A 24601-nucleotide genomic window follows, 5' to 3' on the forward strand; every position below is an offset into this window, starting at 1 on the left:
CCCTGCCCAGCCCGGCCCGGCCCTGCCCGCCGCCGCGCCAGGCCTGACGGGGCCGCTGCGGGCCCTGCCCGCGCCCAGCGCCGGCGCCGCCGAGGCCCCGCCCCGAACCGAACCGCCCCAGGCTGCCGGCAGGCGGCGCTGCGGCTCGCTAGGCGCGTGCGTGTGTGGCGGGAGCCTGCGAGCCGCCTCGCTCCTTCGCTGGCCCGGCGGAGGGGGGCAGGCGGGCGGGCGGGCTGCGCCGCCGCCGCCGCCGCCGCCGCGGAGCCCGCAGGCCGCCGCAGTGTCTCTGGCGGAACCCGGCCGGCCGGCAGCAGCGGGAGGCGGCGGCGGCGGCGGCGGCTCGCAGCCCCGGCGCCGCGGCCGCTCGCTGCCTCCTGCGCGTTTGGGCCTGGGCGCCGAGCGGCGGCTTCGACATGTCCGGCAAGATCGAGAAAGCAGGTGAGCGGGCCCGGGGCGCCGGTGGGAGGCCGCGCTCGCCGCCCTGCCCTCGCCGCCGCCGCCACCGGCCTCCTCGGCCCTTCGGCGCTGCCCGCCGCGGGCCTGGCGCGGCGGCCGGGGCCCGGCCCGGCGGCGGCGGCGCGGCGCGGCCGGCGGGGGCTGCTGTCAGCGCGGGGCCGGGCCGGGGCGGCGGGGGATGCTGCCCTGGAGCGAGAGGGAGCCCTGGAGCTGGGGGAGGAGGCACCTCCGGACCTGACTGCGGTTTCCTCGGCGTTTTGGGGCTTTCTGTTTTTTTTTTTTTTCCCCGCACCCCCCTACCGCTCTTTCAAGGCAGCTCTGAAGCATCAGCCAAGCCGGGGAGCCGCAGCGCGCTGGGGCCTGCTTGGCGGTGACCGATGGCAACTTCTTCAACTTTACACCCCCCTCACCGACCCCCCCCCTTCCTCCCCCCGCCGCCGCCTTCCCTCCGCCCGTGCGAGGGCCCCCGGCTGCCTTTGCCGCCCTCCCGCCTGCGGTGCCCCCCGGGCCGGGGGCTGCCCTGCGGGGGCAAGGCCGGAGGCCGGGGCGCTGCTGGAGGGGCCGTGCCCGCTGCTCAGTTGTCACTTCAGGCGGTCGGATGCCCTTGATTTTTTTGTTGTTGTTGTTGTTCTCTGTAGCGGGAGTAGTATGTTTAAAGGTTCAGTTAGTGTTTTGCAAATCAAGCAGTGGAGTTATTCGGTTTAATTGCGTTGCTTTTGATTAGCAGAGGGAAATCAATGCTGTTTTGTACCTTTTTCCTTTTTTAGTGTAAGGAATAGCGAGAGAGTTTCCTACTGGGGAGGGTGCGATAGCAGTCTGAGTCGGGATGTGCGAGTACGGTATTTGGGCTTTCCAGGTCAGCAGCCATTGATTTAGGAAAGATTTCCTTTTTTCAAAGGAGTAAAGTTGGTAGCACCGTTTTCTGGCTTTGATCATTCAGTCCCGGTTTGTTCTGGCTTCTGTGCTGCGCTGTCTAGGACTACGTTTTCTTGAGATACGGTTCTGGGGTGGCCTCAAGGGATAAGCTGCCTGGCAGCCAGCTTTTAAGTGCAGTACATAGCCATGTTTCCAGCTCTCAGCTCTAAGTTACTGTCTAGCAAGTGTGCATCCCATCATAGGACAAATGTTATTCCAGAAATATCATAGGTTAATCCAATGCACGATCCCTTACATAGTATCGCAGCATAACTCTTTGCTTTGGGATTCTGGCGGTATCTTTTTAATGCTTGTTGGTATATCACTGCAACTTTTTATCCTGGAAACAGGTAACTGAGTAAAAGGAGGAAGATGTTAGCAGCACATATAGACCTGGGGTGAGCTCTAAAAGAAACCACACTTATTTATGCTAGGGGTGATTTTGGCTTGGGATTCTAGTAAATGCTGATAGCAATGTAGACAGTAATTACAGATGTATAAATAAGTGATCACATTTTGTTTATTCGCGTGCAGTAAATAACCCTGTGAGAATAGTAAATATAACTCAACACCAGCGAAGCAGCATGAAGAGTTCAAACGCAGGAAGATGACTCTGTAGACACATACAAATGCAGTGCTGTTCCATAAACAATAGAACAGAAAGGCCAAAAATACCATACAAAACTCATGCTGCGCAACCTAAAGACCCGGCCTTGCAACACATTGAACTCCCATTGAAGAACTCAAGACATCATGCAGGATCCGTCCCCAGGTTAGTGCTGAAAAGGTACAGTTTTGAAGATGCAATGGGTGAAGTCTTGATGCAGAGGCATTCAGGAGATTGCTTGTAGCGAATGTGTATCGCAGTGATGACTTACTGAGTAAGAGTAACTGTAAATCTGAGAAATTGTCCTCTTTCAATTGCTTTTACTTTCATTTCTTAAAAAAGGCTATTTAAAAAAAAATCCAGCCAACTATAAACTGGAGGAGATGAGAGGGAGGGAAGAGGGCTGGAATCCAGCTGTTTCAGTACAGTACACACTTGATCACCATTTTAAAGCATTTGAATTTGTAACTGACAAACAGTTCAACTAATAGCATCACCCAATAAACGCGTTCTATAATACTGCGGTAAATCTGAGATAATATTTGTCAAAATACATACAATAGCAGAACAAAGGGTATAGATTCATGAAACAGATACTATGAGGTCTTAGGTCTGCCTATTTGTGTACATTTTTATTTGTTTTTTTCTTATGGGAACGGAAATACATGCAAGACCCATTATGCTGTAAATAAAATAGACCATTGGCTGATAACACGTGATCCTGAATATCTTCAGGGTTGGCTTAGGCTTTGATTCGACTCTGAGTATTCATATGGAAGAAGAAAAATAAAAATAAAAATGTATAATAAATGATAACAGATAATAGCTACCATCCTGTCCTCCAAAAAGAGCAGACAAGGCTCCCTCTGGAGCCTCGCAGTACTGCTATGTAATCAGTAGAAGGGTCACTATAGAGTGATTCAGAGCACTGCTTTGGAGTGAAGGGGAACCATCTGGTACTGCAGAGTAAGATAGTATGTTTGTTTTTTACTAGTATTAGAGTCCCTGTTCCTTTAAGCTCCAGTCAGGAGACTTTTAAATACGGTTTGAAAGCAGAACCCCCTTTGACTTAGGGGGAAAGAATAGCATACAACCTTATATTTTCTGTACTCTAAAATTGTCGTGTTTGTGACTTTTTGTCTTCACTTTCAGAAGATAATTGTTCTCGCTGTAGTTAGCCTTACAGTTCTGAGCTGTAATCCAAAATGAGGATGCCGAGAAAGAGTGGAGAAGGCAGCAGACCCTGCTTGGTTTTCCTGTTACCATGGCAAAACATGAATTCCTGTATTTATTTACCTGATGGATGGCATGCTCCAGGGAGCTGGAACTATTCTGCATCTTTCAGAGAGAGTAAGGGAGCAGTTAGACACAATCAGGCATAAAACAAAAGCTCTTCCATGAAGAAGGTCCCTTCAATAATGCCTTCTATTGCAACCAAAAAACACATGGATGCCTTACCTTAAGGGTATATTCTAGTTGATATTTTCAGTCCTAATCTTGTAGTCGTTTTGCAAGCTTTTTCGCATCCCGTATAAGCTTGCCTTTTCAATAGCTGTCTTGCTAAGGTTATTTGAGACAACTGTGCTAAGTGTTTAGCTACCTGGAGTGCAGTCAGTTATCTCTACTCAACTTGCCGTAACACTGGATATATTTATTCCCAGCAGACTAAGACTGAAAATGCTGTTGTCGTCACCTTTTAATGATAAACAGTTTCCTGATAAGCAAATTCATCTCTGAAGTTTCCGCCTTTTAAAAATGGTTGGCATAAACATATATGGATAATCCTAGGAGAATTTTGTTCTTAAGGAGAATGGTAAAATAAAAGAAACGGTGCAATTTAGGGGGCCTGCTCGTACGCATCCTTAGAGGAACTTTCCTGTTTGTCTAGAGTCTTCCGTGCTGATCTACATCATTCTGAGTTGTGCATCTGTGAATGTTTTTGTATTAAGGAGAAATTTCCTGGTATCTTCTTTCTGGAAGTATGATATATTTTAAAAAAATAGATTTTTAACTGTCTTTAGTCATCTCTTCATCATTCAATTAGTCCAGAAGTTATCCTCTGTATTTTTTACATCTATGCAATTTTCTGCAATATATCTTCCTTTTTCTGAGTTATGCTAGGTGAGTTACTAGGTAGGACTCTTATTTTGGTTCAGCTATATTTTCACCACTATACTCTGTTCTCAAGCGTAGGTGAAGACTTTCAAGTTATGTAGAAGTTTTGCACTTGACCAACCTAAGGTGCAGCTTTACTAAACTCGTGGTTTTCAGACCAAGTAATAAAACTCTGTGAAATGTCTTAACCTGGGATCTGAAGATTAAATTCCTCCAAAGACTTGATTCACCACCTTAAAGGTAATTCAGTTGCAATTCTTCCTTACTTGCACTTTCAGCATCTACCGAATATTCTGCTATCTGTCTCTGCATGATGACCTCACTTGTGCCGTTTATTGCACTTATAAGTCGGTGTAGGCTTCACAGACGTTCTATCGCATACCTTCAAAGCTGGAGTGTTCAGAAACGTAGCCTGCAGGATAGCTGGTGCAAGATTGAGATGGTCATAGCAGTTGTAAGAAAGGAGTAGACAAGGAGTGGAGAAAAAAAGACAGCTGAAGTCTAATGGAATGTGAAGCAGCTGGGTTGAGCCTCAGTCAGTGAAAAAGCTGAAGCTGGAAACAATTGCTAAATGTATTTTGAGTGTAAGCAATCATTTTCCTTGAACTGCAATGACTAAATATATCTATTGGTGTGATTGTATGGGGTGGTAACTCCTACTGGTTCTTGCTAGCCTCTTCCTGGCAGGCAGAGAGATTAGTGGAAGTTCACTGTCACTCAAGAATGTAACACAAGTGTCCCTCATCTAGGTTGATTGTTTCACTTGCAGAGAATATCTCCTACTTGTAAGGAACCTGTAATCTATCAGAATGGTTTGAGTTGTTGCACTCTATTGCATGAGTGGAAGAAACTTGGTACTTGTTCTTCGGGCAGGGAGTCTATAACTTTTTTTTAAGTTTCCTTAGGGATCCATTCTTCTTTCTGAAGTCTTTGAACTGTAATTGATACCTCAGCAGATCCTCTTTTGACTCCGTGTATTAACCTGTGCTATACTAGAAAGACTCTGATGCAAAGTCAAGAGTCTGTTTTTAAATATATATTAGCCCCTTATTTACTCCAGAGTTGAAAGTCTGTGGGTAGAATTGGCAAAATGAACTTTGCTGTTGCCTTACAAACCCTTTGAAAGGAGAGCGCTTACCTGCGGCCCTTGTAGCATCTTAACTGCAATTGGACAAATGGATGAATGTGAGATGTAACTTTCTCAGCTTTATTCTAAAGAAGCTGGAGATATGTTGTACTTTCCCTTGGCAGAGGCATTTGATGGCTAGTCAGACCTAATCCGAGATAGTCCTCACTTGAGCTACTGAGAGGTGACAGCTGGAATTGTTTGTTATCGTAGCAAGCGTATCTAATTTTGAATATCCTTGTACCCCAGCGAAGGTAAGATGCTAGAGAGCATCACCGGTCTTTGTGCCAGACAAAACTCTGGACACTATGTAGTATATTAAAAGCTAATAAATTGTGTGTCAGACCTACGGGTAAGGTGATTGAATAGCCTTCTTCCTCTCTCCTGCAACTCACTACCCCCATCGTTTTGCCAAATTTGGATGCATGCAGAAGATATAATTTGTTCTGTTTTCCTGTGCCGGTCATCCCAAAATTTTTCTTCTGAAACTAGACTTCTGGGGTTGTGGGGTGTTAGCACCAGTGCCAGTTCGCATAGTTAAAATCTGTTGACCTCTGTGCACTGTTGCTTAGCAGTGAAATGAATTATTCCAGTTTGTATTCTTCCTGTGGTGATTTTGTATTATCTGGAGAAAAACCTGTGCAGGGAGAGGAATCTTTCAGCTTCTCAGAAATTCATAACAGAGTATGTTTTTCTCTCTGAAAACAATTCAAAATTTATTGTCTTGCACCCTCCTGAATATTTGTGAGCTTCTACTTTGATTTTTCATCTATCTTTTCTTTATCAACCTGAGCAAATGATAGGATTCAGCCACTGTCATGATAGCAGCGTGGAAGAACTAGTAAAAGTGTTTTACCTATTGGCAGGACTATTAGCACTGTCATTTGTCACCTTTCTCTAAATAACTGAAGCTTGGCTTTCATGTGGTACAGCTGAGAAATACGGGAGAATGTTATGGAACAAGGGGATGGTAATAGAGAGCAGTGTGTCGTTCTCAGTGTTTTAGAGATTAGAGGGAAAGGGAGGGCTGGCTGGAGGAAAACTGCATGTATTTTTCACATCTGGAAGTTTAAATTTACAGCCCCAGAACTCCAAAGTGTATAAAAAAAGAAGACACGGAAGGAAAAAGGGACATCACAAATGGGAGATGCTGATGGAATGGTTGGAAAGAGCAGAAAAGAAGTGAGAGGAAGCCCAAGCCACAGATATTAGAAGAGGAGGGAACGGTGGGCTAAGTTGCATGCAAGTAGAATAGGTAGGAAAAGCAGAGAATGACAAAAAGGGGAAACAGGCAAGGAGGAGGCTGCTGGCAGCTTTCATAGGAGTTTATTCCAAGACGAAAAGACAGAAGATGAATTTCAGCAATCCGGAAGAGCTGGAGGAATCCTGCAGGTTAGGACATGCTGCCAAAGGAATGTTCTTCAGTTCTGCTGTTCGCATTGCTGTGGCCTGACAAATTTACAGCTACATTACCTGATCCGTAGCATGCACTCTTAAAAATGTATTTCTGATCTCTTTTTGCAGTGTATGGCTTTGATGCATATAGAGGAAACAATTTCATCTATGTAAGAAAGGTTATCCACACGTATTATATGAAGCATCCAGGAAAGTTGATGGTTTTGATTGTCAGTCCACTCTTATTTGTGTTGCATGTTTCACTTAAAGCTCTTCAGCTTTAGAACAATCTCTTGATGTTAAATCTGTTTGCTATTTTAGTCACTACTACTGCATGTCTTCTCTGGTATTTGAAAGAGTGTTTTCGTGTCGAGAGCAAGGAAGAAGCGAATAGAAAGAGAGAAGCATGAAAGAAGAGAGAGAGTCTGTATTGGGGCATTCATTCACTTAGTGGATTGGAAGATATGATATCAAACGTGGGGGAATCAATTTTTATACACTTGATTTTTGTTTTGTCATAATTAAGTAATCTAAAAGATTTTAGAACTGACAAGAGCTGCATGAAAATTCCAAGCCTTGGTGATTAGTCTTCTGGGTTCGCGTTTCTTTCTTTTTTTTTGGCTGCCTTTTATACCACAGAGACGGTCAGTTCAATGTAGGTGGCACTGGAAGAAGGGACTTCTTAATGATGGCGCCATGGCTCTTTGGATTAAGCAAATGTGAATTTTTCATTATTTTCATTTCATTTCATAGACCCTGATTAAGGGTCTATGCTGCTGTCTGTAGAGCTTTTCTGGAGCCGTGAAAATACTGTGCGTTTTGTGATTCAAGTTAAGATCTTGGTATTGCCATCAGTACCTCTAGGGAAATATCAATTCATTATTCTGTTGAGAGAGAAAGGTTAAAGCTTGCTTGCGTGCGTGCACGCTCTCTTTCTCTCGATCTCTAACGAAAGGACTCTTTATTGCATACCTGACACATTCGCTGAACTAGTCCCATTTGTATGGTAGATAGGATGTCTATCTTCAGTCCTCATGTCTACTAAAATCTTGGACAATCCTGTTTAGAAAGAAAATAGATGAGATTTTTCTTCATTTCTTCTTAGACTTCTGGAAAGAAAGAAAAAAATGACTAGTGGTTTAAAATCGGGAAAGAGTTGCCCATAGCTGGTAAAACTAGAGTGAGCAGATGCTGCAGCTTTGGTTGTTTGATTAAACACTTAACATCAACAGAATTTTACCAATATACTAAATATATAGTTCTAGGAGTGCTGAACTGTAGTTTGCAGATAGTCTTTAATTTAATTATTGAAATGGTAGCAAAGGATTATCTTTACATATACAGCATGTATTATCCCTTACCTTTTGAATTTTTTATGGTACTTCTCAGCCTGCCGATTTGTTCTGTCCTTATTGCCCAAGAGGTGGTAAAATAGCCTCAGGAATTAATTCCATATTTAGAAAGTTTCCTTTACGAACCAAATATCTTGTAAACAAGGGCATCCAGGGAAATCAATATTTTCGTTCTGGTTGTGTAGCTCATTCCAGCCATTTCTAGGCAACAGTATTTGTGAATTCTTCTGTTGTTCTAAATGTAGACTTCAGTTAGCGGGACAATACTATACAAAACACAAATTTCTTTTGGGAGTTACATTTTCCTTTTATTTTATGGTCTACCTGTAACTTAAGTTTGTCAATTTGAATATGGTGAGATGAAATGCAGATTGTTCCCATTCATTTTTTGCTTAACTTTGCAAAGCAACTTTGGATCTTATTGTTAGGAGTACTGAGTCTTTCAGATGCAAAGAAATTAAATATCCCCTTTTGGAATGTGTTTTTACCATCTTAAATATTTTTTTAAAATGTGAATATTCTGCAGTTCTTTTTAGAAGAAGTTTAAACTAAATTGTATCCAAGAATGATAAGTTTGAGGAACTGACAAGGTCTACCAGTGGATTTGGTTAGAGCTCATCTATAAATTGACAGGGACTTGCAGAAAACATTGAGCATTGGCTTGTGCAGGAGGTGGTTTGTTTGTATAAATATCCTTGGGAAGGGTATATGGAACCATATGTTAAGGCTGATGCCAGATTTTTGATGGAGCAAGGTTATAACGGCGTATGGGTTGAGTTTAGTCATTTGTCACTTGGAATCGCTTCCCCAGGGCTACCACGTGGGAGAGGTTTTGCAGTACCCAAAAAGACTCTCTGCCTATGGAAGTCACGTGACTGTTGGTTTTGATTGTCTTACAGCTTTATGAGTGATTCCCGAGATAACATATCTGGCAGAAATTGGGGTTGGGGAGTTTCTTTGTTTTCAGCTTGGTTGGTCTGCTCTGTGGATAGCTGTTTGCTTTTGGTCATTGAAAACAGTGACACTTTTGTCTCCTGTCAGTTTGGTATGTGGTAGCTTGCAGGAGAGGCTCTTTGGAAGGTTGTGGAAGAGCCTTGCTAAAATTTTTTTAAAGGAACTTAAGAAATGGTATTTAAAGGACATGGCTTGCCATGAGGTGACCCTCTCAAATACAGACAGTTTTGTGATATTTAGGTCAGTAGTATCCCTCTGAAGAAACCACTGAATCTTGACACACAACTGGGTGAGTCTGCTCAAAGGTAAGCTTGTGTTTTACACGTGTACCTCTCTTAATTTGCAGCGTCTTTTCCTAAGGAAATAGTGATTGGCCATCTGTCCTCTCTTATAAGTCTTGGACTTGTTCACCGATTTCTGTCAAACTCTGCAGAGGAATAGATATCAGAAGTTTAGTTAAATTTCTGCACGCCTTCTGAAGAAGGCTGAATAGAAAGAAGAGACTCCAAATAGTGTCTTTATTATGGCAGCAAGGAAAATGTGGCTGTCTAAACTCCGTTTGGCCATCCAGCATCAAATGATGCACATAATTTCAGAGTCACTAACATGCACGGTGCTTCTTGTTCAGAGGAGTGCCGAGGGAGATGTGAGGAAACTAGGTTTCTTGTGCTGGGAGAGGGGTAGATAGTTTCACCAGCTTTACTGCTCATAGAAACCCCCCCCCCCTTTGTTGATGGGTGGGGTTTTTGTTTGTTTGTTTGTTTTGTTTTTTACTAAGACCTGGTTGATGCCTGTTGCCGTCTGATGATTTAACTGAGGCTGCGATCACATGCTCATTCAATTGCACAGACGTTCTGTCAGTTTAAATGTCTTTATGTTACTTTATCTTGCACTGCTAAATTCACAGGCATGAGAAAAATCTGATTATATTCTCAGAAAATATGAGAAATCTGTGCAGTGAGTTACTCTAGTTTAGCCTCAGCTGGATTAATTGATGCAACCTGTGGGTATAAACAAGATCTAAGAGTGAATGGCTGTGGATCCTTTACTGCCTAGAGATTTCTCATTTTCCCCCCTAAATTTATTGCACCAGCACTCTTGTGTTTAAAAACTGATTGCGTCATTTAAGCTTTTGCCTCTAAATTTGTGAAAGTAAGATAAATTCATAAAAGATAAGTTTATGAAGATTTGAGAGTATCCTTGCTCAGAATTGCTCAATTTTGCTCAAGTGGTTTAAAATTGCACCTGTATTGAAGCAGGTACAATTTTGTGTACGCTAAGGCTAAAATACCTTTTATATATGATATGATCTGTGTTCTCTTAGTTTCTAGTCCCTCATGGATTCCAGCAGCTGTCAAAATGTTTCAGTATGGGGTGCGTAATTTTGGAAATGCCAGTCTTTCACCGCAGGCTATGGGAAAAGCCTGTGGTGACTGACTAGTGTAGACCATGATGCCTAACATTTACATAGTGAAGTTTGGGAGAGATGAATCCCAGCCTTTGGCAGATTTCTGTCTTTTTGAGTAGTTATTCCAATAGAGTTTAAGTGTTCCTTGACAGTATAATTTCATGAAGCTAAACGCAATGATGTAGCAAACAGCTTACTGTACGTCTGGCAGAGAGGCAGGTAAGGCGTTTCTTCGTTGCTGCCCTCACAGGTTGGTGTGCCTATTTCTTGCAGTGCTAAGGCAAATGCACTGTTTTGCTGAGGTGTTCACCCCCGATGCTGCCTGACTCTGCGGGGAGGAAACCACAGAGTTAAGAAAAGACCCCTTGCCCCTGAAAAAACATTGTCCCACGTGCAAATCACTGCTGTGAGAACTAAAGAAGGAACCTTATGCACCACAAAGGGCATACCTGCAAGAGCTCACTTAATGTTAACTCTATTACTAGTGGCAGATCTGTGGGCTGGGAGCATTTCTTATCTAATTTGCTGTAAGTTCCTGAAGATGAAATGGACACGAGACCTTTAAAGTGGAATTTCTTCAGTTTCCCTTGTGCTGCTCAGCCTAGGGAGATGCAGTGTTGCATTCCGTCAGCTGGGGATGATTTGGCATCAGGCTGAAAGGTAAAAACGCTGATAAAAAATGTTTTCCTTTGCTGTTAGAACAAAGACTACTTGAATTGTGATCTGATTGGCTTGGAATGAGGAATGCCAAGGAAAAGCAAAATCCTCTGGAACAAAGCAAATGTGTGTGTCTTCTGGGGACAGATTGGAGGAGCCTATCAAGGACACTGAAGGATGGGCTGCTGGTTGTTAAAGCCGAAGTATCTTAGTAAAAATGGGTGGGCAAATGAACCCCTACAACTGCCTGAGGAGAGAGTTTGGTTCTCAGCACTGGCTGTATGCGTTTCCAGGTAGACATTAAACAAAGATGTTTTTGCTTCCCGTCTGTCTCGGGTGAAAGCATTTAAACAAATTCTTTAAATATGCATTGACAGCTCCTACTCTTAGCTTTTGTCCTGAATTACAGCCTTGTTCGTTAGACCTCAAATCTTAGGTGAATATTTTGCTATAACACTTATGGGCTCCTGGGAGACATCAGCTACACCGCAAGTGATATACATGAAAATTTCTCTGAGCTTTCATTTGGCAGGCAGCCTGGGAAGTGCCAAGGTGTAAAGGATCGAAACCATCTTTCTGACCAAATGTTGATATGACTTGCATCGTTGGCTGAGGTTGGCTAGATTGTTGTGGCTTTTTAGTATGTGCAGCTGCATAAGGAAAAAATATTTACCTGGCAGTGGACCACAGTTGTCCGTGTTCAGAATTATCACCTGAATGTGTATTTTACCCTTCTTTCTGTTCTGGTTGAAGTTAGCATGATACAGAAGGAAAAACTACAGAAACATCTGAGGGATTTCTTTCTGGCAGCTAGGCAGATAGGTTTATCTATAAATCCTGAAAGTTTCTGGCTACAAGGTGTGTAATAGTGTTAGTAACAACAAAAACAATGTTTGAAGGTTATTGACCGATTATGTCATTGTTTTGATACTTCCCAAGTTCTAGAAGTACTAAGGGCTGGTATAAATAATGTGAGCTAAGATTACAGCTGTTGGTCATTCAGACTGTTAGTGCTCCACTGGCAATATCCAAAAATTTCCCACATCAAGTGAAAGCTTAATTGTGATTTTGAAATCATTCTTGCTGTACACATTCTGCTAGCAATACTGTTGACGGAAGTCCTGATGCGTACTGCAGAGTCTGGTACCCAATGTGAATAACACCCTGCAGAAGAGCCTTCATTGCAATGTTACAAGTGTTGTGGCATGCCCTAAGGGGAGAGCTAACAAGCTGTGCTTTTTTATTTACTTTCATTTGCTTTTATTGTTTAATTCTTCTCAATTTAGGCACTTCACATCTAGAAGCCTTTAACAACCTAGCATAACAAGTTTCAGATGTTATCGTACTGGCAAAAACCACGCTAGAAATACTAATACTTAGTAGTATACGTTTATTGAAATTGTTTTTCAAGGCGCTCATGTCCAGAAAGGTGACACTGTTTTGTACTGATACTGCACGCTATGATCTTGGTTTTGGGGCTAATAAGAAAGCACAAAATTTGGCTCCTCCTTGCATCCTCCTGTGCCCTTGAAGGAGTCATTTGGCTGAATTCCTTAATATTTTTGCAGCTGTGGTTGTGGTTTATTAACCAATGCTGCCTTGAAGAAGAGCCTATGTCTGCAGCAGACTTCTCATTACTCATCTGTCAATACTTTCAGATTAAAACAAATGGATCTAGGTAGAGAGGTTTCTGTTTTTTCTGTGTAAATGGTATGGTTTATCTTTCTTGCTCCCTGATATTTTACCCAAGAGAGGATACACAATAGGTTTTGATGCAGTATGTGCTTACGTTGTATTGAATAGGAAGGTCTGGCCTGCTTTGTCTGTCAGGATATTTTAGGCTATGATGATTTTATTAAGTGAACTGGAAGGAACTGAAAAGATCTTGCTTTCCCAAAATATTTTAACTTGCTACAGCTGTAAATTCCCCTTTATCCTGAATCCTACCAGCTGAAGAACCTCCAGAATTTCTCTTGTGCAGTAGGCAAAAAGTGAACTTTGGCCAGTGGCTCAGGAATTTTTTTGTCAGGTAAAATCCAGCTGAAATTTATAACATCTCTGTTATTTTTTTAAATAGTCCTCAAAATTGAAAATGAAGTAAACCAAAGTTGTTATGTTGCTGTGTTTACTGATGGACCCACCTGGGCCCACACTTCTCTCGAGTCTCACACTTGACTGTGACAAATATTTAACATAATTGCAGCCAGGCTAGTGATCGGGTATACTTAAGAGCCAAAAGTTAATGCTGATCACCTTCTGTATGTGTATTTTGGGGGAAATACTGGAGTTCTTATCCCCTTTTGCTGTTGTGCTTTCTGGTTTGGTTTTGTTTTTATCGTACTTTGTAAAATGATGGCGGGGAAAAAATGGACATCGTTTCACTGCTAAAGAAAATATGATAAAGAGCTGAGGCCCAGGCTGGTTAAGGAACTTCATAACTTGATCCCTTGCTTTGTGCCATTGTACCTTGCCTACGTTAGGTGTTTGCAGGTGAACTGCTGCCAATTTCCTTAGTGCAGACCTGTCTTTTGTGCTGAAGCTGCAATTGAGTGTATTGTAAAGCCTATCCTCTGAGACTGCCTTTTGTATGTTATCATCCTCTCCAGTGAGAGGGAACCAAAAACCCTGCCAGACTGAGCGCTTGATTAGCTGCAAGCACAAGGACCTAGTTTGGAGATAAAAACTGATTAGTGGATAATCCCATGCGCTGCCCCCAAAATGTGTAATCTCGTCCTTAAAAGATGCATTGCAGATGGTTTTGAATTAGAGAGGTACCGTTCTTTCAGTAGCCTAAATCTACTGACCTTACATGGAATAGCTGAAATTATTTCAGTCAAGTGAGAATGGAAGATGTGCATTTAGTGCATGGTGCAGTACTTTGTTGGTCTGATCTCTGCCCAATGTTATGTTCTCATGCTGGTTTTTTGAGCCACAAAATTGGAGAAGCATGCCAAAATATGGGGGAGAGTCCTAGTGAGCTACCCAAGGAGAAGGGTTAGTATTTAATATGACTTTTTAAGCTATTTTCGAGTTGATTATGCCTGTTTACCAGTTTTTCATCTGTATATGGATGTCAGTATACGAGTGTTTGCCCAGTTTTGACTGTGAAGTTTGCAAAAAACAAGGCCGTCACATAAAAGTAAGTTGACACGGCTTGCTCATACATTCCTTAATGACGACTGTCACTTTGTGTAACTGTTCAGCTTAGCAAGTTACTCTAGTGGGAGAGTCTCTTTACAAATGCCTTTGTATTTTATCTGTTGACTCATCCATCTCAACGCTTACAGTAACACTTCTGTATTATAAAGCCTGTGATTGAAACAAGTCTGTTCTTGGGATGGTTTAATCAACAGATGCAGTTAATACAATAGTGTTTGTATTTACACTTTGTCTTACTGTGGCTGCATTATAAGCAGCATTAGTACACAAGGAGATCTTTGTGGTTGGGGGACTTACTGTACAAGCAGATCACTAAACATTTGTACTTAGTGTAAAATCAACATTGAAAGAATTTCAGAACTCTCTATAGCTGGCACACAGTCTCACTGGTTGCTACAAGCAATGTCAGCAAAAGGTTAATCTGCAGCAATTCTAATTTATTTTACAATTTTATAAAATGCTGGGATTTCTTCCTGTTGTAAAACGTTAGAAGTGTAAAAGGAAAGCATAAATGAATCTTCTCATGTGAATCTTGAAGAAGGTGAAGGAAATTTGATCTAGAATCAGGTATTTATTCTTGCATTAGAACAGTATCAGTCCCAGGCCACTGCTTCTCAGATGTCAGACCCTGGGAACTTATATAAGACATAACTCGTCTGGACACAATCCTGGGAAATATGCTCTAGAGGACTCTGCTTGAGCAGGGGGGTTGGACTAGAAGATCTCCGGAGGTCCCTTCCAACCTCAACCATTCTGTGATTCTGTGACATCTTTCCTTTCAGCTGTTTCATTTTTAGCTCTAGGGCTGTGTCTGGGTACGGTTGGCTGTAGCAGAACTGCTGATCGGTCTAAACTGACCTTTGGCTAGCAAAAAAAAAAAAAAAAAAAAAAAAAAAAAAAAAAAAGGCAAGCAGGAAAATCTGTGCTCCAAACATGAACCTGTCTGGAAGTTGAGTATGCAAAGATAAGCCGTTAAAGGGGGAAACCCCTTTCACCTATGACTGATGTGTTATTCAAGTGAGCCGAAAGTAATACTTTCCTAGCTCAGCTTCTGAGATATTTCCAACCCACAGTTCAGTTGCTTCTACCTTCATGCTAAAATTGAGCTCCGCATTTGACTGACTTTTCATCTTGTCACCACGGCATGGTTTCCTCTTTATTTGTCACCTCTTAATGCCTTCTGTTTCTCTTAGTTTATAACTTTTTGAGGCATACGCTTTTGTTGCTTGTAACACAAACCGTCTGAGAGCTTATATCACAAGATTTTGGTCGAGCAGGGTTGTTCTGGAGAGACATAGGGTATGTCAGCAGATAGTGGTATGTGTATCACAGCAAAGGAATACACAAGCCTTTCCCAAGTAGCAGAGCTTCTTCTCTTGCTGCTGAATGTGGTTCTTCAGGCCATGGTTCAAGAGGCTGGTAACAGAGTGGTAAACTTGGGAAGTTCTGGCTTATTTTGAGAACAAGATTCAGCTTCCCATGAGACAATAATTTCATGAATCAAAAAAGGGAAATGTGTCATAAGGCTTTATCTAGAGCTTTACACTTTGAGCACTGCGCAAGCATTTGTTCTGTGCTTTGATTCCAGTGTGCATGATAGGAAGCGCTGGCTGTTTGTAGTGAGGTGAGATAGCAGGTGAAAGTTCTGCCTGAGTTTCATTTAACCTGTGTGATACAACTTGTTACTTTGGTCAGGGGATGTCCGCTTCTGCAGAAGCGTCTGTGTGCTTTTCAGTATCAGCAGAGCTATAACCATCCATGAGCAGGTGGTTAATTTGCGTTTTTTAAAGGCTTTGAGCTCTTGTTAGTTAGTGAGAGCGGCAGGACTCTGCTGGGTAGTGGTGGTATCTCTCCATGTGTGGGAGGGTACAGGTAATATTATGGCACAGAGCATGCCCCCTAGAGGACTGGAGTGGGCCAACAAGGCTGTAAGCATGATTTGCTGGCAAAATTTTGGTGACCCTGAGAGTGGCTGTGCTGTGACCTTCTCCAAGCAGTGGTTCACGCTGTGGCCCTGCCTCTAGTATGTTCCCCAAGTCAAGACTTCCGAGAAGGTCCATTCACAGCAAGTCTTTCATCAGTGTTTCTCAACTTTTTGCATAGAAATACTGTTCACATCTTGGCCTCCTAGTTATGTTGATCCAAATCTTTGACTGAGGCTCAAGAGTCAGGAATTAAGTTGAGGCTCTCGCCTCGAATACTCACCTGAAATTAGGGTGAAGAATCTAGTACAAGGTGTGGTTTGATGCAAGAACGCTGTCCAAGCTCTGTGCTTTTTTTGGCTTTTACGTTGCAATTTCTTTTGCAGAAGACTAATAAATTTCCCCAAAGATGATCCTAATTTCCAGAGTCTCAAAGACTGAGTTGTGATTAAGCACTTAATTTGATGAAAGTTTTTAAATGTGTTGCTAGTCTACTGGCAGCTTGGGGCTTCTATCTTCAACCCAGCTTCCCTGGTGTAGGTTTAAGCTCACAAAGCTGATATATATTTAGAAAAGCCAGAACTTCAGCCTACCAGGCAGGTCTCGGAAAATTGTTCCAAATGTGTGCTTTCTAGGTAGGTTAAAGCTGAATTTTAAAGATGCCTGCCTTTTTTGAAGTAGTTCAGGTTGTTCTTGGGGAGATTGCAATTTTCATTAACAAATGGGCAGCGAGCAATTTTAATAATTCATTTCATGGCTTGCAAATTGCATTTAGTTCCCCTGTTGCCACAAATTACAGTAATCAGTACTTCTAACAGCGAAGCTATTATTTTATTTCTCTGGAATGATATGAGTGTCTCTTTGTTAGTTTATATTTACTGTCTTTTGTAGCTTGTAAGTTGAGCCTGAGTCTTGCTTCTCCTACTAACAAGGCGGATGCCATGAGTGGCAAAAGCACAGCATGAGCTGCTGTCACAGGACTGTTGTCACGCGTGGACGTATTTCATGGTAGCTTGCCAGGAAGCTCTGCTCTTCATGGGATTCATATCCAGTGGTTCCTGGCCACAGGTCTCCTGCGGCTGGTATGCTTCTTCGAGCCGGAAAGCAACAGTGGCTCTCATTCTCCTTGCAGCCTGACCTGCAACGTCTCTATGGGAGGTCAGCGAGAGGCAGAGCAGGTCCAGCTCAGATATGTTTTGAAGCATGCACAGCACGAGCAATGCTTTGGCAGCCCAGCGAGGTGCCTCCTGACCTCTGCTGATGTGCTCTGCTGAGCTGTAGCTGCTGGAATGCAATGGGGAGGTTTTCCAGGGTGGTTTGAGCTGACACGTTTTACCTCACAGTTGGGGTGGACTAGGAGCTCACACGTGGTCAGTAACTGTAGTTCAGCTGAGGGATGGCAACTTTTACGCTGTAACTTGACAGCTTCCAAGAGCATGTTCCTTCCCTAGGTCTCCTAGCTTTAGCCAGGCCATCATCCAAAGAGTTTCCCCCCTAGACGTGCTCCCTGAGGGATCACACTGTCAGATCAGCGCAAGGCAGACTTGACCTGGGTATCAGCACTTTAGGGCAGAGGAGGTTTTTCAGTCATTGTTAGAATAATATGTGGCACCAAAAGGTCGTAACCAATGACTTGGGCTCAAAGGATCTAATATAGACATGATAATGACTGAACTAGAGGTTTGCTCTTTTATGCTATTTGAGGATATAGCTTCCAGTTGTCGCCAATTAAGATTGTATCTTCTACCAAGGTTTCTCTCTGTTATTGTTTAAATAAAATGTCTTTCCTCCCCTCTCTCCCATGTTACAACTTTTTAGCCCAAAATCTCAGGAAGACTTGAAGACTTTATTGTGCTGTGCCTTTGAATTGACCCCACAAATTTCCATCGAGACATTAGGATGGCCTTCCCATTTCCTTCTATTCTCAGTTTAACTTTTCCTGTTATGGGAATACTTTAAAAAAAAAAAAATTGCCATTAGTCATATGTGAAAACAACCAGAATAAAGCTGATAGGAAGAATATCCTCTTGGTGTCGTTGCAAAGGCTTCGCGTCAGGATGTCGTTTCGGCTCTGGCCAGGTCTGTTGCACATATTGACCGCTCCTGCATTTCGCAGGCCCCCAGTCTGCTGCTGGCCCAGCACGGCTCTCGCTTTAACATGTGTCCCTTTTTGCTGATAACTTGGTGGCCTCCAGGCTAGTGACAGCTGTTGTCCACTTGCTGCTAATTAAGAAAGCAGCATGAGAGATGGGAGTGTGGATTGAAGAGATTGAATCCCCCTCTCTGCAGCAAAGCATTTCAGCCTGATTAAAAAGAGTCTGACTGACAGCTAGTCAGCCTTCTCCCCCCACCCTGTGAGCCTCTCTGTAGATAGCCTGTTTGCCGTCAAGATGCGCATGTTAGGCTAGCTCTGTATCTCTCGATGTTTTTTAGATCCTGTACCAAAAAAACAATGTGAGAACAGATTTACCACTGAAATAACGGGCACGTGTAAAACTTAAGTCACTCCTCCAAAGCATTAATATTTAACGTGCCAGGTTGTTTTATGTTGTTATGTAGAAATTCAAATGTAGGTCACATTTAAAAAAAAAAATTTAGACATACTGTGTTGGAAACTTAACAGTAGCTGGAATATCAAAATAATCATAAATTAGTACTGTTTCAGTGGGTGCACTGGGTAGATTTCAAGGATGTTCCTTGTTTGTTTTGGTGTCTCCTTGTTTTGTTTTTCCTGGTTTTTCATCAGGTCTCAATGGGTCATCCTTTTTTGCATATGGACTGTGCTGTAATTTTTTTGATCCAGCAAGAGACTGGACTTGAAGTCTGGAATTCCCTTTGAAGCCTATATTTCTGTGGAGGTAAAATGACAAAATGGCATTAAGAATAATACAAAAATGGTATGTTAACACCCACCCAGAAGATGTGACTTCAAGTAAGGCAGATGGGTAATTTGGCGTTATAAGCTTCTTTTTGAAACATTGATGCTCTCTGGAACTGCCGTTTCTGCTCGGTTTACCTCCTGGAATATTATGACCCTCTGTATTTCGTATTAGACCTCTAAAATTCAATCTGAATTCTCAGCTGCAATAAATGGGCTCTGTATTGCCCCTAGCATGCTTTGAAAGCCTTGTCATTTGCTCTCATATCTGGTCTATAATTTCTCTTCTTCCCGTTGTGATTTTTCTCATGCTTGGCTGCTACCTTTTATCTTGGAGATGATTGTAATAGAGCACAATCAGGTCTTCTCTTTAAAAGCACTACGTGTGTGCAGGAGTAAAATGTTTAAAAAAAAAAAAAAAATCACTGCCAGACTCGGCTCCTTAAGCATGTGAAAATCCTTTAACAAACGATGTCTACCACAGTATAGTTGAATGGTAGAAATATGTCTAGAGAGAGGAAGGTGTAATTTTGACTGTATTTACTGGTATTCACATAGTGTGCCCATTATTTTGCCTCATGATCACTTTCTGAAGGAGGTCTTGGAGCATTTGACTCTAGCTTTTCAAACAAAAGTTTTGTATTTGTTTGAAAATGAAGAGCTACTCTGCCAGTTAGCGTTTTCATATATGGAGCTGAATGCTTTCAGTACTAAAGTGGCAGGAAATGAAAAAAGTAGTGTGTATATAACTAATAGAACTAGACCGACTCGTTGGGATGTGGGTAGTGCAAAGTGCTGTAATGTCCTTGGGCAGCTTTTTGTTCTCACATGAAGAGAGCAGATGCTGATACGATGCAAACAGAAGAGGAATCCCGTCACTGGATCGGCCCTGAGTCCCCAAGCTGTAATCTGTAACCCAAAGTGATTTATGGGCATTTGAGGTAAAAATGGTGTTTCTTTTTTCCTCTGGGCAAAATATTATTTCCAAATAGCTCATCTCATTATTATGCTCTGGTTTGGCTATTAATTTTATGAAATAACCCTGGTAGATTTAATGTTTAAAAAATGAACAGGGTGATTTCTCTACTAATAAAAATGTATGGAGGCTCCAAATCCCAATCCATCTTGCTCTGGATGATGATGAACAACATCATGAGGGAGTGGTTTCTCGGCTGGAAATGCGGAAAGTGACTGTAAACATTCGTACTGTTACATTTAGAGGGCTTGTTAGGGGTGGTGAGACTGGTTACACAGGGTCATTTGCTGTGAATGTTGGTAGTTTCTTTCCTAATTTTTGCTTTGACAATTTTACCAAACTATTTCCTGCCTGCTTGCTTGGCAGTATGTTGCCAGCAGATTGTAAGAATGTTACGTGGCTTCAGAGGCACAGTCAGCCCGTTTTTCCTGTAACGCCAGTCAAAATATCAGTGTCCCAAATTCAAGAATTGAGCTGCCATCGTCCAGAGAGGTCCTCCTCCAATATTAAAATGCTTTCACATCCATTTTGCATTAACTTTTCACGTGACTGATGGCAAGCGTGAGTTGTTCTGCATACCCACATCTTATTCATGTCATGAGTTTCTGGCTGTGTAAAATGAAAAACCCCCACATAGTCATTTCAGAGGCCTAGCAGTGATGATTTTGACATTAAAGGGGTTCAAGAAATATTCTAAAAATTCCTGTGTGTAAACTCGATGTCTGTTTGGTCATAGATTAGGCTTTGCTTAGATGAGCATCTTGAAGTAAGCCTAGAGCTTTGCTGCTAGGTCTCCAGTTGACTTACCTTCCGTTAGAGGTATGAATGACTGAAAGTATTTCAGCGGAGCTAACTCTTTTTTGCAAATGCAGACCTGATTCTTAACAGAGAATCTGGAGAGCCTAAAACAGGAATTTCTTTTTTACAATGGAATACGATGATTTTGTGCTGTGAGGGAAACATGTTTGGTTCCTCTGGTTTCCTGATTTCTTATTTTACTGCAGGAGTGTCCTTTAAAGAAATAAAAATGAATAAATAAAAGCACACCTACCAACTTTGATGTTCTTAAGGAAAAAAGAAACGTATGCAAGCAATTTTGAGAAAAGGCTGCTGGATTATAGGGAGAGCTCCTACAAGAAAAATCTCCCCCGTGAAGGTTCAGCAGCTACTTCTGTTCAACAGTGCAGGACTTTGTCTTTTTATCTTTGAGAAACAGCTTTCCATGTAGATGGGAATTATCCCTAAATATTTCCTTTTATTGCTGGTTTTTGGTTCATAACCGTAATCCACTTTGCAAGTGGACAGTGTTATTCCGAAGTAAAAGCATGTACGTAGGGAGTTAATCATGAATATTGTACTTGAGTTCCCAACCTTTACCTTGATTTGAATTAACTTTCCTGGGTGGAAAAGCCCTCCCATTATAAAGTTTGAATTGAACTGCAGTAAGGTTCTTGTGGCTTGGAATGGTGATATGTTTTATTATGATTAATTAGTGGTGTATTATAGTTTCAAGGGATGTCTCTCAAAGTATAGATTTTTATAGTTGCCAGAAAGCCAACTTACTTCCCCACCTTGTCCGCTCTTTGCCAACGAGTGACAAGTTAACTTGACTGTGCTTGAAGTAGGAAGTCAAGGAAGTATTTTTATATGATCTTAATTCTTTTTTATGAGCAATTGGTTTTCTATTGAAAATGTCTCCTGATTGGGGTAGGGGAGGGTCTTTCAGAGTTTTCATATGAATGGATTCAGTTTCCTAATTTAACGTTGTGACTATTTTACACAGAGTTGTTGGGGTTTTTGGTTTATTTGTTTTTTTTTAAAATCAAATAGTAGCAACCAAGCAGTAGAGTTTTGTTATGAGCTTATTGGACATGTGGTTTGTGTGTAATATCAGGATGGACGTGGAAATGTAAATGTTGTGCATTATTTAAAATTGTATCGATTGTAGGAGTCTTCTGTGGAGGCCCTCGGGGCTCTTGGTTTGTTTTAATAAAATAGTTAAGTTTTTCCTGCGTCAAATGCCTCTTCCAAGATTTATTTGAGACAGCTGCATGTTTTGATCTCCTTGTAGTAGGTATGTAGTTGGTTTTCAGGCTAATAAGGACTGATGGCACATTTAGTGTTTTCAAGGACTTTCCTTACTATAGAGTTGCCAAAAATGGAGCAGGAAAGATACCTTCCGTTTGTCGTTCTTCTGCAGAAATCAGCAGTCTGTAAGTGGATGAAGCTGAGAGTTTATTTGCTGAGCTTTAAAGTAGAGTTGATGAGTACACAGAGAACAAAGGGGGACGCTTACCATCTTAACTGGGAGGAAAAAGGCAAATTAGTTTTGTGGAGTAAATCTGTGGATAGGGTAGAAAGGAAAGGGTAGCTTTCCCAGAATACTTCTTCGAATGAATGAAGTCCAAAGCCAGATCTGCAATCTGCTTGTGAAGTTGTGCAGGGCGTAGTGGGAAAGTACTTGCTGCAGCGAGCAAAGTGTTTGCTGAGGTCCCACTGTAGTATTTGGCTTCTGTAAACCCCTCTGCAAGACATGGCTTTTTCTGCTAACCGGTACCCCATCTCCTCTTCTTCCTCTATTTTTCTTTTTCCCCCATATACACCGTGAATTTTCAGATAATAATAGAGGAAATACAAAGGTCTGTGGGCCACCAGCACTGCCCCCTTCTTTACTCCAGAGTCCCAGGCACATACTGTTCTGGGCGTAAGTATTTTTCAGCTGATGTGATATTAGATGGCAGTTACAAAGCTATGGTTCTTAAACTTAACTAGGCTGCTGCAAAGTTTAGTACTGGATACTTCTCATATTGTCGAATAGTATTAATAAACACTGATCCATCCATTCAAAGTCAATTCTGACCTAGTAAAAATTATACCTGGATGTTTATTAGTTGAATGATGGTTTACAGCAAACTGTAATTTCTTTTTGCTGTATTGAAGTGTAATTTTTATGACTCGTTGGCTGGACCCAGTTGAAGACTCTGAATTTCTGTTAATCGTGAAATAAAGTCTCCTTCAGAGCAAAGCTGCAGCTGGTAAAGGGTTGTCATGAGTTATCAGATGATGAGCCTGTTAAAGTGCAGAAAGGGAGTTAGTTACCGTTGTAAGAATGGCGCTGACTATATTTTTATAAACATGTTTTAGTGTCATTCTGAACCCAACTGCTGTGAAATACTAAATCCACTGCAGAAATCAGCAGGTTATTGAGTGTTCTTCGCCCTGAAAGAGCGTAAAGTTAGTCACACTAAAGCTTTTGCAAAGCACCAGGCTTAACCTGACCTAAATGGACCTGCTCTCTGGATGCGACGGAGCGCAACTTGACCTGCCCGAGCCACAGCCCTCCCACGGCTGCGAGACCTGATGCTGCACGTCTTGAGGCCTCGTGGAGATGAAGTTCCTCGTTACAGTGGTGGTTGTTTTCCAAATAGGCCTCCTTTACTCCCAAAGTGTTGCTCAATGTACTGCTAGCTGAAATTAGCATTGATTCACTTTTCAGGTTTGGACAGCAAGATTGGCACACAGCTGCATTTTGTGTTACGTAGGCTTAATTACCTTTGGTAGTTGTGGTTTTGCCGCTTTTAAACATAAATGCAGTACCAAGTTATAGTAACGTACAGTCTCTTTGCCGTGGGATCTGGCCACTGTGTTTTAAAACATGCCTTTTCATACTGAGAGGGTTGTGGTCTTTGGATGTGTTCATAGGGCACTTCCTGCCTCATTGGTAAGTTTGTATCTTTGACAAGATCTCAGTTTGGAAACCTGATGCCATGTTTTGCACCGGATGTGATAGGATGAGGGAAGGGACTGTTAGTAAAACCTCACTCAGGTAGCTGCTAATTCCCCAAGATTTATTTGGTGATAAAAGAATGGTTTCAGCAAGGAGCGTAAAGGGATGCTGAGAGGAGGAGGTTCAGCTTTGGTTTTGGTAAAATACAGGCCTCAGTTTAGCTCCCTTGAGCTATCACCCGTTTGTTGCGTGTGAGTTTTAAAGGTGGTTCTTGGTAAAAGGCAGGCTAACTTCTTGTATCAGGAAGGTGGAAGCTCCTTAAAAATTGGAAACTGATCCTTAGTAGGGCCTGCTTCTGGTATTTCCCAAAAGAGTGTTAACAGTAACCCTTTAAATGCAGATAGCCAAGACGATACAAGAAATAATGTTGTACTCCAGCAGAGAATTGAGCTCCAAAGAAATAAAGGTCAACTATCCTCTTGTTGAGTGTTTTTTCAAGCTTGTTGCTAAATTAGACTACTTAATATTCTGAAAAACCCGCTTTCTTTATCATTAAATCAACAAGTAAAACTAGTGTTGCGTCCATGTTACCCAGACCTCAAGCCTTCAAAGGGCCTGACTATGTTACAGTCAGCATATCTTAATACAGATTTCCTTAATGTTTCTGCTGATGTTAGTGCAGCTCCAATTCGGTTTGTTTCTGCAGAAGTCCAAGGCAGTTTGTTCTGTATCTTTTTAAGATTTGGGGAAGCAGGGGGTTGTTTTCAGAGTCTAGATTTGATGGGGAGGTGGGGGGAAGTATGCAAGTGTTTATATTAGTATACTTTCTATTGGAAACCTGTTATCTGCAGGAGTGATGTAATCGGGCAATTTTAATTTAGGCACGAGGAGCTAGGATAAAATAGAGAGTTGTCAAAAATAATTATTTACTCCTAAAGTAACTTCTAATGTTTC

General features: G+C 42.0%; 1 protein-coding gene across 6 annotated transcripts in view; it reads left to right on the forward strand.

Annotated features, from left to right (window-relative positions):
• Window positions 1-269: 269 nt before the first annotated feature.
• RAPGEF1 (Rap guanine nucleotide exchange factor 1) overlaps window positions 270-24601 on the forward strand; it is a 90554-nt gene continuing 66222 nt past the window's right edge. For 5 of the 6 annotated variants that reach the window (XM_068914736.1, XM_068914738.1, XM_068914737.1 and 2 more), the window contains exon 1: window positions 286-438. In XM_068914736.1, coding sequence (XP_068770837.1) covers window positions 414-438 — 25 coding nt within the window. In that variant the 5' untranslated portion in view covers window positions 286-413. Of the gene's footprint in view, window positions 439-24601 lie in introns of all 6 variants that reach the window. The other variant, XM_068914741.1, reaches the window with a different exon arrangement.

Source organism: Struthio camelus, chromosome 20, assembly GCF_040807025.1.
Source record: "Struthio camelus isolate bStrCam1 chromosome 20, bStrCam1.hap1, whole genome shotgun sequence".
Classification (NCBI taxonomy): domain Eukaryota; kingdom Metazoa; phylum Chordata; class Aves; order Struthioniformes; family Struthionidae; genus Struthio; species Struthio camelus.